This window comes from Chiloscyllium plagiosum, chromosome 20, assembly GCF_004010195.1.
Source record: "Chiloscyllium plagiosum isolate BGI_BamShark_2017 chromosome 20, ASM401019v2, whole genome shotgun sequence".
Classification (NCBI taxonomy): Eukaryota; Metazoa; Chordata; class Chondrichthyes; order Orectolobiformes; family Hemiscylliidae; genus Chiloscyllium; species Chiloscyllium plagiosum.
Genome location: NC_057729.1, coordinates 27,988,543 through 28,002,580, shown reverse-complemented (window position 1 = coordinate 28,002,580; position 14,038 = coordinate 27,988,543). Strand labels below are relative to the sequence as shown.

The 14,038-nt window shown below is 37.7% G+C and overlaps 1 protein-coding gene across 1 annotated transcript in view; it reads left to right on the top strand.

The window, feature by feature from the left end:
• Positions 1–14,038, top strand: part of prex1 (phosphatidylinositol-3,4,5-trisphosphate-dependent Rac exchange factor 1) — a 222,533-nt gene that overhangs the window by 108,899 nt on the left and 99,596 nt on the right. Inside the window, exons 7-9 of the mRNA XM_043710358.1 lie at positions 1,396–1,529; positions 2,915–3,030; positions 5,406–5,555. Of these exons, the coding sequence (XP_043566293.1) occupies positions 1,396–1,529; positions 2,915–3,030; positions 5,406–5,555 (400 nt within the window). The remainder of the gene's footprint in view (positions 1–1,395; positions 1,530–2,914; positions 3,031–5,405; positions 5,556–14,038) is intronic.

The window sequence follows — 14,038 nt, the reverse complement described above, 5'->3', positions numbered from 1 at the left end:
AACAACTTGTGTTAACATTGTGCCTTTAAGCTAATAAGATGTTCCAAGGTACTTAGTAGGAGCATTAACAAACGAATAATGATGAAATTAGTAAGACATTGGATAGATGATCAAAAGCTTGGGCAAAGTGGTAAACTTCAAGAACTGTGTTAAAATAATATTAAATTGTTTTGAAATGTTGAAGTCAGTCAAGGCATTTATAAAAACATTCAACATGGTACAGTGCATCACAGATGTGTATCAAACAAAATAATTGAAGGTGTGTTTGCCAGTGTTGGCCCAATGAAAATTTTGATTGCAGAAGATGCCAGACTTGTAGAAGTTCAGAGATCTTGGAAGCATGTGAACCTAAGGAAGGTTGGGGACATAAAGGGTGAGGTGTGGTGGTATATGATAAACAGCATTTGAATTTTAAAATTGGTTCCTAATTTCCAAATGACTTTATATGAGCATGGGTGATAGGAAAATGGGATTGGGTATGATTTAGGATAAAGATAACAGAGGTTTAGATGAATTTAACTTTACAGACGGTCCAAAAATATGTTAATGTATTTTATCATCTCACTGATGAAGGAACTTTCTATGGAGGTTATGCTACTGATAGCTGATGTTTTCATACATTCCTGACTAATATGAGCAATTATTTACTGTAGTATACAACATAGATTAATGGGGAAAGTGAGGACTGCAGATGCTGGAGATCAGAGCTGAAAATGTGTTGCTAGAAAAGCGCAGCAGGTCAGGCAGCATCCAAGGAGCAGGAGAATCGACATTTCGGGCATGAGCCCTGAAGAAGGGCTCATGCCCAAAACGTCGATTCTCCTGCTCCTTGGATGCTGCCTGACCTGCTGCGCTTTTCCAGCAACACATTTTCAACATAGATTAATGCCAATGGCTTTCATACCTAATGACTGTATGCAGTTTAGGCTGTGGGCCTCATTCTTTTTTACATGTGGTATGCAAGGTTGTCTCCATTTTCTGTTTATCCTCATTTATGTCAAAGGTATTTCAGAATGTTTAAGAACAGAATATACTTGTTACTTCAGCAATTAAAGTAATCTAAATTTGGTTCTGCAGATTGTTTTATTTGGGGAAGATTGAAGCTTTTTCAGCAAATCTTGCAACTTGTCACTTTCTTCCTTCTGTTCTAAATATACACAGGCAAGTTGCATTCAGCTGTTGTGTGTTTGAGTACATTCAGTTGTGTACTTCCACATGTACTGCCAAAGATATTCTGAGTGGGTATTAATGCAAGAAAAATATAGCGAATAATTAGACAATTAAACTTGCAGCTATTTTGTTGTATATTACATTGTCTTGTACTTGGAGTTTGTAAAATGAAATAACATCCAACTATGCATGATACTGAATGTGTTCAATATTTTTCTTTGCCAGGGTTCAAATTTGACAGATATATGCACTGAGCTGCTTCAGCAAGGACCTTTATTAAAGATCTCAGCTGGAAATATTCAGGAGCGAGTGTTCTTTTTGTTTGATAACTTGCTGGTATACTGCAAAAGAAAGTCAAGGTATGTCATGACTTGGATCAATTCAAAGGCATCCTAAAAAGAATTGCAGTTACTGACTTTGAGCCTCAATTAATTTGGTTAGAATTAAAAACTTGCAAACCTCACCATTTATTCTGGGCATCACAACTTTGAACATACACCATCTTCTTGGAAGTATAATAGTTGGTGAACAATGTTTGTCAAACTGAGTGAGCACAACCTATTCTCAGCCAAATGTGTATATTACGTGGCCTTCCAATCTGGAAATGCTTATTTCAAGGAGAAATGAATCTAGATAATTGTGGGAATCAATGACCATTAAATGCATGTTGAAAATTGGTAAACCTATCTATGAAAGGCAATCTTGTGCTTTTCTCCTTGATGAAATTGAAGTGAATCATACCTAAGGAAGGAAACTGGTCTCGAGTCTTTTACTGAAAAGATTTGGAAATGAAAAGTAATGATTTCCCTACACTTCTGTAGTGCTGATTTGGCAGTTATTCTAAATCTGTTCGAGATGAACTTTGGTGTACATCACTCTTTCAAATGCTTTTATTTGTTGCTTTGTAGATCTTAATGTAAAATATTAATACTTTGCCTGCAGCAAGCTGATGAATACACGTTTCTTAACATGCACAGGAAGTATAAGTATGGAGTATAAATGAGATAAACTTGCTATATAGAAAATTTTTAAATGTTACTATAGCTACAGGTACATACAATCACACTGTAACTGTTGAATTAAACTAAACTTGAATTGGAAATGCCAACATTTTACTTTTAGAATGGTCTGTAAGACACAAGTATGACAAAAACTTTCGTAACAGACTTTAGTAAAATATATGAACAGAATATTTAAGGGTAGGTGATTAGGATGATTTTCTGACTTCTGTTAAATTCCAGAAGAAGAGTAGTTGCTGGTAAGGCTGTTCTGTAAGAAATTATATGGTACAAATATTTCCTGCTGAGTTTGATTGACTAAATGGCAATAAGAGATGGATTGTTGACTCATCAGTTCAAATCTAAGCAAGGTATTGTGTTATTATTAATTTGTTCAATATTAATGTTTTGGACTTGCATGTAGTTTAAAAGTAGTCGTTTCAGTTGCTCAATTTGTTGTAAAGTTGAAGTAAATTTGGAACACAAGGACAAAAGTGGGAATTTTGGTCCCCTCAACTCTCAAGGCAGCTCTATCTGCCCATTTTTCTCCATATCCCTTCATCTTTTCACTGACCAAGTTAAATATGTATCCCGCTTTCAAAGCTTGACTTACTTCACTCTCTAGAAAAGGTATCCATACTATTGTCATCATTTGAGTGAAGGTGATGTTTGGTTTATTTATAAGTCTAAAGATTAAACTTGGAAAACTGTGTTCTGTTAGAAATGCTTGTTTTCCCTTTCTTTAGGGTGGCTAGTAAGAAGTCAACCAAGCGCACCAAATCTATAAATGGTGCCCAATACATTTTCCGTGGAAGAATCAACACCGAGGTAATGGAAGTGGAGAACGTTGAAGATGGAACAGGTATTTTACCTGCTAATGTTTTCTTCTATTGTTCCCTTTCTGAAGGTGGAAATGATTGTTTGCTGTAATACATTTCTATGTATTTTTGTTCTTTGGTATCTCCCCCAAATAGCTGTTATTTTATATAGATCTTTATCAAATACCCTAAATGGCAGACTATTTCACTGCAGAAGATTTCATTTCTGTTTAATTCTCATGTTAGTTGATGCTGACACATACACATCCATCAAGGGCTTGAGACTACTATTGGGTGCTTAAAACATAGCATCACTTTTCAGCGGCTGTTTATTTGCGGATTGGCGGTAAGCGTTTGGCAGTTTGGGAGTTGTGTGGAAGCCCAGTTTTCACATTATTTTCCATTTTCAAGTTTCAAGCTGCAGAATTTGACTTTGTAATTGAATAATATGACCTTATCTTTACATCCTGTGTTAGCTTTTCCAGCTAGTATTTCTTCAGTTAAATGCTCAGTCCAAATATTGAAGACAAATCAAGTGCGGCTTAAATAATTAATTAGTTTCAAGGGATTTCTTCAGTCTGGTAGAGCTTGCCATTAATATTGCATTCTATACTTTAGGAGGAAGGGCAATGTTTTTCTCATCCATTTTGATTGAACCATTAAGTGATTAAAGATTTGTTTGTTTTTCTGAATCAAGACTCTGCTCTTCCTATTTATAGTCGAAAGGTGACCAAACAATTGAAATTATGATCAACTGTGACAAATTTCATGGTTTAACTTTGAGTTAATTTGCTGACATGTTCATACTTGAGTTCTTGAAACTTGTATAGCAAATGAAGCAAATTAATATTATGGCTTAATTGCTTGAGGAGAGAGTGAGGTCTGCAGATGCTGGAGATCAGAGCTGAAAATGTGTTGCTGGAAAAGCGCAGCAGGTCAGGCAGCATCCAGGGAACGGAAGAATCGACGTTTCAGGCATAAGCCCTTCTTCAGGAATGAGGAAAGTTTCCTCATTCCTGAAGAAGGGCTTATGCCCGAAACGTCGATTCTCCTGTTCCCTGGATGCTGCCTGACCTGCTGCGCTTTTCCAGCAACACATTTTCAGCTGTGGCTTAATTGCTTGCTTGGGAAGGTAAGTTAACTGCTAAACTGATACAAATTCTTCTTAGCATTTTAAAAAGTGATATAGTCAAAGGAGAAAAAGGTTTCATTGCATTTTGGGTAAGATATTAAATGATTCACAAATTGCCAGTGTCTTGAAAAATTTGAACAGGAATTAATTTTTGGGGTTAGATTAGTTTAGAATACCTGATCGGCATAAATGAGTTGGACCAAAGGGTATGTTTCCATGCTGTTATGACTCGATGTCCAGAGGAAGCCACCTGTTGAAAGGTTTTTCTAATAAGTCTGTAATTATGTCCTATATCAATATAAATAACTGCAAATCTTCTGTTTCTCTCACAAATGTGAGAGATTTTTTTGCCACATGCTTATTTCTTCTTTGCTCAGTAAATGTGAGCAAGACAAAAAACAAACTCGGAGCATGGGAGCTTAAGATTTAGATGAAAAACATTTACAGCGCGCGGTGCCCGCATATGTGTTTTTCGTGAAGTGTTCATTTTCCCTTTGTGATCTGGATATTTGAATATTCATCCTAAATTGTCATTTGAACATTGTGAGTGAATGTACGCATTCAGAATTGGTCAGATACTGGGTCATTTTATTTATTTTGGTGTTCAAGGTTTATCTTGCTTAAGAGCTAGTAACTGTTTTGGCATTAGGTAACCTGTGGAATTTATGGTAGTGTTTCTTAGCTTTTTCTTTCTCTCCAGAATTCAGCATATCTACTTAAAAATTACTTGTTTAAGTTGCAAGTTAATTTAGAGTGCTTTTGATTACAGGGCATGTTAACCCAGAATCTACATGAAAGCTGCCAGCATGGGGTGGGATTTCGACATCTCTTAGTTTCTGACCATGGAGAAATTGTTTCTGTTGTTCTGAGAGTGTAGGTTAGTGATTGGAGAGAGATAAAAATGTATCATTAACTGTTCCCACTACTGGCAAACTCTTCTTGTGGAGCAAATGTGGGCTTGATATTGGTAAGGCTCTGCTAATAAATAAACCTCATGTCTCTGGCAGTTGTTGATTCTTAACTGATGCTCATAGCAATAAGTGTAATATACAATATTACATTATTCATTTTACCCCCTTTGAATATTCGTTTGCTCAGAAATAAATGAATCTTTATGGTGTCTTCTGTCATGACAGGCAAAAAAGTTAACTGCCCATTGCACGAGTACAAGAAAGTTGGCATCAAGCAGTCAAATCCCTGCTTGATGTGTCTGCTTGTGTTGAGGAAAATTACATTTCATGGTTATATCCTTGTGTTCCCTAACTAGCTCTGTCTATCTGTTTGCAGCTGATTACCATAGCAATGGCTATACTGTGACAAATGGTTGGAAGATCCACAACACGGCTAAAAATAAGTGGTTTGTCTTAATGGCCAAAACTGCTGAAGAAAAACAGAAATGGTTGGATGCAATTCTAAAGGAGCGAGAACAGAGGGAGAGTGAGTAATTTCTAATCATCATTAATGTTTTAACATAATAGCAGTATCGTCATGCTTGCCCCACTTAATGAGCCATTTGTAAGTTATTGATAGATGGCACACATAACTCATTATTTTCTTTTGTATTCAGCCAATGTTTTCAATGTACTTTTTGAAAATTTTGCAGTATCATTATAGTGTGGAAGGAGGCCATTTGGCCCATCGTGTGTCTCTCCAAATGAGCAACTCACTTTGTGCCATTTGGCTGCCTTGTTTGTGTAAGCCTGTATATTTTTTTCCTTTTTTAAGTAAGCATCTAATTCCCTTTTGAATGCCTCAATTCAACCTGCACATTTATTCTACATCCTGTCATGAGTTTGGAAAAGTTATTCCCTACCTACTCTGTTCAGACTCTTCATGGAGTCAGACAGCATTAAAACAGACCTTTCAATCCAACCCAATCCATGCCAAAATTCTGTACTATACTCCTCACAATGCTTCTAAGTTGTGTATCATCCAAGTGTATTAATGATCTGATACAGAATTCTGGTCATTACTATCTGTCAGGAAAGTTAACGACCCTCACACTGACCCCTGAGGAACTACACTACAATGCCCCCTCCCCCAGCCTGAAAAATACCTATCAACCATTACTCTGTTTCCAATCCCTCAAAACATTCCCTATCCATGTTGCTATTGCCCCTTTTATATTCAATGCACTAAAACATTCCCCGCAAGTCTGTTGTGTGGCACTATATCAAACACCTTTAAGACAACACACCATTTGTGTTGCCGTCATCAGTTCTCAGCCAGCTCTTCAAAAAACTCTTTCAAGTTTGATAAGCATGATTTATCTTAAAGAAAGCTAGCATGAATTTCTTAGCTTACCCACATTTTCCCAAGTGATTATTAAATTTGATCTGTAGCAGCAGTGTGTGCCAACTACAAGATGCACAGCAAAAATTTACAAACGCTCCTTAGAAAGCACCTTCCAAAAACACGACCACCACCAATTAGAAAACAAGGGCGGCAGGTATAGAAGAACACCACCACCTGCAAGGTCCCTTCCAAGCCACTCGCCATCCTGGTATGGAAATATTTCACCGTTCCTTCACTGATATTGGGTCAAATTTTTGGAATCCCTCCCGAGTAACATTATGGGTTTCCCTACAGCAAGTGGAGTGCAGTGGTTCAAAATGGCAGCTCAGCACCACACTTTCAAAAGCAACAGATAGTCAATATATGCTGGCCCAACCAATAAAGCCCACATTCCACAAGGAATTTTTAAAAATCCTTCCAAAACCAAAGGGTCAAAACTGTTTCTCTCTCCCTATGTGCTGACAGACCTACTGCATTTTTGCAGCACTTTGTTTTGATTTCAGATTTCTAGTATCTGCAGTATTTTGCTTTTTAGTTGGGGTTAAACTGACATGCCAATAGTTTCTGAACTTATCTTTGCACAATTTGTTTTAAACAAGTATGTAATGTTTGCAATTATTCGCTCCTCTGGGACACACTCTCGCTTCCCTCAGCATCTCTTTCGGTCTTATCCATTTCCTCCTTTGTGTCAACTTTGATCCCGCTAGTGTTTAAATTACTTCCCCTTCTCCATGGCCTAGGTAGCATCATCTTCCTTGGGGATGACAAATGGAAAGTATTAATTTCATCCCTCAGCTATGCTGTGTTCTTCCATGTGCAAATCCTGATTTTGGTCTCTTATTATTGTTCTTCAAATTGCTCCTTTTCCGACTCTTCTACTGTTTGTTGTCTAAGATGACTTTGGATTCCCTTTTATACTGGCTAACACCCTTTTGTCACACCCCCTCTTTGCTTCACTTTGCTTTTTCATCTACCCTCTGTGCGTCCTGTATTCAGTCTGATTCACAATTGTATTTTCTACCTGGTAACTACCATAAGCACACTTATTTAAAATTTTTTTGTTGTCCAAGAAGCTTTGGCTTTATTTGCTAAACCTTGACTCTTCTTTAAGTACCTTTTCTTTAAATGTAGCACATTGTTCAACTACTGTTTCTCCTGCCAATCTTTAACTCCAATTTATTCATCCCAAATGCATTCTTATTATTTGTTTATTATTTTTACTATGGATTGTTCTTCATCCATGAGTAGCTTTTGATGTCCTGATCATTTGACTCTTAAATTCTCTGATGCTGCTACTTGCCCAGGTCGACCAAGTAGCATTTCATTCTCAAGAATCAGGCCCAGAAAACCTTTTTTTTGTTTGAATGGAAACATACTGCTGTAGAGATTTTTCCTGAACATATTCTAAGAATTGTTGCCTGTCAGATCCCTTCACATGGCAGATTTTGAAATATATATTTGGATAATTGGAATTGTCCATTATAACTACCATATCATTTTTGTACCTCTCTGGAATTACCTTTTAATTACTTATTGGCAGCATGTAGACAACACCGAAAAATGTAATGGCACCTTTTTTGTTCCTTAGTTCCAGCTAAATATATTTTATGTTCAACCCAGGTGTGAACATCCTCTTTTTTCCAACACTGCAATCCTGTCCATCGTCAATAATCCTGTCCACTCTTTTCTTTCTTTTCCTAACTTTCCTTCACACCCTGTATCCAGAGAACACTCAGTCCTGCCCTTTCTTTGAAACCAGTCTCTGAGGGTCACAATATCGTATTTCAGTTCGACAATCTGAAGCAATAATTCACCAATCTTATTGACCACAATCCATGTAGGTGTGCACATTAACCCTAATTTAGATTTCGATTGAGGCTTGGATCTGTATATCTTTTCAAATCTCTTTTGTTAAAATTCCTTTGTTGAAGTTGATGTTTTTCTCAAGCAGTTAAATCGCTTCAAGTTACAACTTTAAAATGTGTTTTTTATGTTTCGAGGTTCTCTAACCAGGTAAATTATTTTGATGATTGAGTAGGAGGTGAGATGCTGTTCCCTAAACCTGTGCATTATAACTTTGGAAATGCTTCCATTTCATCATTGGAACCATTTTGATAGAAATGGTCTATATTTGGCCACATTTGCATCACAAATCTGTTTTGCAGGATTTGCATTTTCACAATCATAAAACTATTGCACATTAGTACAAGTCACACCTGTTGGAGAACAGTGATATTGTTCATTGATAATGTCCTGCCTTTTAAATTACAGTGGCAGGATATTGGTGACAATATAATCACATGAATCTTGGATATTCCATAAAATCTCCAAATGTAATCAGGGCGTGGCTCTTGGTTTTGAAGAATGGTTGTCAATAGGTGGAGTAGAGATTGTTGTAACGAATTGGATTCCCAGTCATGACAAGATTATGAATGTATTAAAAAATTACTGCTAGTTTGTGGCATAGGAATGGTTCATGTTACTGTAGAACAGCTATGGGACTGCCTTAGAAACTGGGAGTTCGAAGGCCGTGGTGGGAGACATATCTGCAACAGGACGATCAATGGTTGCAATTGTCCATTTTTCTGGCTGACAGAAGAATTTTCTTAAGAGTGGGTAGTTATTCAGATGCACTTTGTCCTTTCAAAATCAATTTTGGTTGTATTAATGAATTAGTGTCTTTCCCAGTCAGACAAATTGGACCTTTCAAACTCACAATGTTAGGGACTAGTCTATTTTAAAGTCATTTTATTCTTTTTTTTAAAATCATCAGAAGAGTTTCTGAACTGACCTTCAAATTTCAAATATGCCCAGAGTATCTAAAAGGAACTTGAAAGATTTTAAATGATTTGTAGATTGTTGTCAGAGCCTCTGCTCTTTTCCTCTCTGCTTCAGGATCCCAGGATGCATGTCAGCAAGAGCTAGTGCATTTTCCATTTTTGACTTTTACCGATTTATTTAGTACAACTTCCCAGTCAAGAGCTGTCCCCATATTAATACCACAGAACACCAATTCCCCGCTCATTTGTCTTCTGGCTTTTTATCAGGCAATGTAAACAAATTGACCGAGACTTTGTGGCTTTGTACTGGTGCCTGCTTCAAAAGTACTTCATTGCTGTGAAATGCTTAGGGACATTCTGTGATTGTGAAAGATGCCATACAAGTGCAAATGTTTTGTTTTAAGTTGCTCCTTCTCATGTTATTACACTCCCACCGACAAAGACACTCTTGTAAAATTATTTTCGATGTATTGTCAACACTGTTCCTACAACCTCTGTAGGAAGAAGCCATCTTACAGTTTCCATCTGTCTGTCACTGCTTTGTTTATAAAAATCATTTACAGTTAGTATTTGACAGAAAACTTGCAGATAACATCAGCCTTCCTAATTTGTTTTTGCTTGTCCGTAATCTTTTGTACACTTGAATTCATTATTCTCTTAGTGACCCTAGATTTGCCTTTTGATTGTTTAAATATGGCTGGGCAGCTGGGGTTTGCAGTGCAGAGTGACACCAACCTCACCAGCTGAGGTTACCATGAAGGATTCTTCTTCTCAACCTCTCCCCTTGCCTGAAGCATGGTGACCCTCAGGTTAAATCACCACCCGTCATCTCTCTCTAATGAGAGAGAGAGAGAGAGCAGCCCTATGGTCTGGTAAGACTATAGCAACTTAATTCTTTTAATGAGTTTCTCCATGTGTTTCAAATACCCGAGCTTTTGCTGTATCTCCTTTAGATGTGGGAATGTTTCTTGTTTTCTCAGCAATTTATTTGTTACAGCTCTCTTTTCTATTTTATTTTTATTCTGGTTAAATTATAGAAATCACAAACCTGTGTAAATTGTACATTTCATAACAATCGGATATCCGAAATTACTTGACAATTGCTTCTTGAAGTATGACCACTGTTATGTATGCAACAGATTTATACACAGCGCAGTGATAAAAGACCAGATTTTTTAAAAATGGTTTTGGTTTAATGATAAATTGGGTGGGGTGGATTGAGGAACCAAAAGTAGCTTAGTAGATACTCAGAGGGTTTTTGCATCGAATACAGTTTCAGAATAGCTCATTGTCTAAAATTTCATTTACTGAATGTTAAACTGAAGTGTCTGTCAATAAGAGTGCCACTTGCATGTCATTTCTGGCAACAGTTTTGGAAAACAGCAGCTCCACATTTAACTATGTATACAACACCAGGGAAGTTCTGTCAGAACCTATAAAATCTGGCCTCCCATTTGCTTTGCATTTTCAAGTATACAGTATGGTTTAATATTGTATATTTAAACAAACAGTGTGAGGACTCTGAAGAGAGGAACCAATCAAATGAAAGCTAATGGACTGGAGGTCTGTAAAAATGATTGAAAACATCTGGAGACTTCAATGCATATATAATATAGACTGTTCATTTTCCTCCAGTGTTTGCAAATCACAAATGTTCTTGAACAGTGAGAATTTAGAAGACTATTGCACAAATTGCCAGAGTTAATCAATTAACTTCTTAATGGAAACTGGACCATATGTGTTTTGATGAGATCAAAATTTGGCTTTCCAACGTAAAATGGTTTCAGGTTGGAAATATTATCCAGCAAAAAAAAAATCAAGTGTTTGAAGTTCTGTTCCCACCTGGGATCATTTTGCATTGGGAAACTGCACACACAAAGGTTAGCTAGGAAGCAAAGATCGGATAAAATGCTGCATTTGTGTGTGGCTAAAAATGCTGTATGGTCCTGATTTATCAGCTGTGCCACCAATAGTCATTGAGATTGTGAAGCAGGTTCTTGTCTGAGTAAAATACTTAACTTAGTTTATTTTGAAAATTAAGTTGAATTTTTTTTCTTTTTTTCTTTTTGCATCTGCAACCATTTAAAATGAAGCCATTATTATAGGTGTGCTAATGAACTGTATGATGTGTGTGTGTGTGTGTGTGTGTTTTGAAGGTTAATGCAGTCCATCTGGAATCGGCCCTGCAATTACATCAGTTATTGGTGTATTCATTGAATAAACTCATGCAGCATGTTTCTACAAGTGCGCCAACAGTAACTTGCACTTACACAACATTTTTAAGAAAGGTGCCAAGTTTCAGTGGTTGTGTAACGTAAGAAATTGGAGCAGGAGTAGGCCATTTGGCTCCTCAAGCCTGCTCCACTGTTTAACAAGATCATGGGTGACATCTCTAAGGCATCAAATCTTCTTTTGTGCCAGCTCATCACAGCCCTCAATTGCGTGATATTTCAAAAAACTATCCATTTCCATTATAAATACATTCTGTGATCTAGCCTCCATATTTCCCTGGGGTAGACAATTCCAGACATTCACTATCTTCTGGGTGAAGAAATTCCTTTGCATCACCATTTTAAATAACTGTCTGCTTATCAAGATTCACCTACTGGCAAAAACATTGTCTCAACACGACCCTGTCAAACTCCCTCATCAACATTATAAAGCCTCATTCTTGTAAATTCTAATGAATAAGGGTCTGAACTCTTCTATCATTTTTGATAAATCAACCCCTTCATTAGATGAATCAACCTGGTGAATCTCTTTTTTTGAATTGCCTCCAGTGACAGTACAACTTTTCTCAAGTATGGAGACCAAAACGGTACACAATACTCCAGGTGTGGTCTCACCACCACCGTGTACAGTTGCAATAAGACTTCTCTATTCTAAATTCCAATGCCCTAGCAATAAATGCCAACATTCCATTTGCATTCTTAATTACTTGCTGCACCTGGATCTTAGGTTTTTGTGTTTCAGATCCTTTGTGCTGCACTCTTTGGAAGCCTCTCGCCATTTTCAATTGTAATGCCTTCTGATTCTTCCGACCAAAGTGCATGATGTTACGTTTCGCGACATTAAAGAACATATGTTGTGTGCCTGCCCACTCACTCAACTTATCTCTATCTCCTTGCAGATTCCTCATGTCCTTGTTCCATTATGTCCACTGACGTATTTTTGTCTCATCAGCAAATTTGAATACATTATACTCTGCCCCCCCCCACCCCAAGTCATTAACGTAGATAGTAAACAATTAAGGCCCTAGGCTGATCTATGTAGCACTCCACTGGTTACCTTTTCCTAACCTGAAAAGAGACCCATTCATTCTGACTCTGTTTTGTATGTTAACATTAGCCTCAATCCATGCCAATACTTTACACCTGTACCATGAGTTCCTATATTCTGAAAAGAAATAGTTTGCGTAGCCCATTATTGAATGCTTTTTTTGGAAATCAAAATATACTGCAGCTACCAACTCTCCATTATCAACTCTGCTTGGTATAATGTGTCAAAAAGTGTAGTGCTGGAGAAACACAGCAGGTCAGGTAGCATCCAAGGAGAGGGAGAGTCTACATTTCTGGCAGAATCTCTTCATCAGAAATGTGGGGAGAGGCAGGGTGCCCAAGGAGGCTGGGAGATAAATAGGATGGGGGAGTGGGGGTTGGGGGGAGTAGAAGGTAGCTTGGAAGGTGTTACGTAAATGAAGGTGGAGGGGTAGTGATAGTGATAGGGTGGAGCAGATGGGTGGGAAGGAAGATGGACAGGTAGGACATTTCAAGAGGGCGGTGCTGAGTTGGAGTGTTGGGTCTGGGGTAAAGTAGAGGGAGGGGAGATGAGGAAACTGGTGAAATTGATATTGATGTTGTGTGGTTGGAGGGTCTCAAGGTGGAAGATGAGGCATTCTTTCTCCAGGCGTTGGGTGCTTGCTGTAATACTCAAAGAACTGAAGGTGATTTCCCGAAACGTTGATTCTCCTGCTCCTTGGATGCTGCCTGACCTGCTACGCTTTTCCACCAAAACATTTTCAGCTCTGATCTCCAGCATCTGCAGTCCTCACTTTCTTGCAGAAAGAAATGCCCATCAATTACCTGATCGCTTTCCTGCCATATCACACTTGCATTCTGATAAGTAGAAACAGGTTAAAAGGGTTGCACTGTCACCAGTTTCTACCTCTTGCCAGTGCTGCCGTTCTCCCACAGGTCGACTATTTTTATGATATTGCTGTCCCCACTCTCTCCTGTTGTTTCAGAAACTCCTGTCCCGGTTCTGTTTTGTGCTGTTTATGAAACTGTTGCCTCTGCTGCCTCTTGCACTGTTTCAGAAGAACAGGTCCCTCCTCTCTCTCACTCTATTTGGTGCTGAGGACTGTTTCTGAGTCCCACTCGTAGACATATGAGCGATGACCAAAGGTAAAGTTTGTTAAATGTAACAAGTCATTTTTGCAAAGAGTTGTTCTGATTGGAAACCTGTTTTTTTCCTGCAGCTGCAAATGCCTGTTTTGATTCACTTTGTTCACTTAGGTATTTCTCCTGATGTATTTCTTTCCTCCTCAAATAATTTTTGTTTCAAATTTAATAGCTGAGAACTCTCAAGTACTGTGCAAAGGTACAGTGGTTTAAAGTTGTTCCGTGTTCCTACTTTCTATCCGCTGAATGCATGTAATTTTTCATGTAATGCTATTAGCAACACTGAATTTCATCTGGTATCCCTTTGCTATTCAATCTATCAGATTTCTTACAATGCTAATTTTTTGCTAGTCTCCACAAGGGATCATTTATTTTCTGAAATTATTAGACGATAAGTGTTATTAGATTAGATTAGATTCGATTAGATTACTTTACAGTGTGGAAA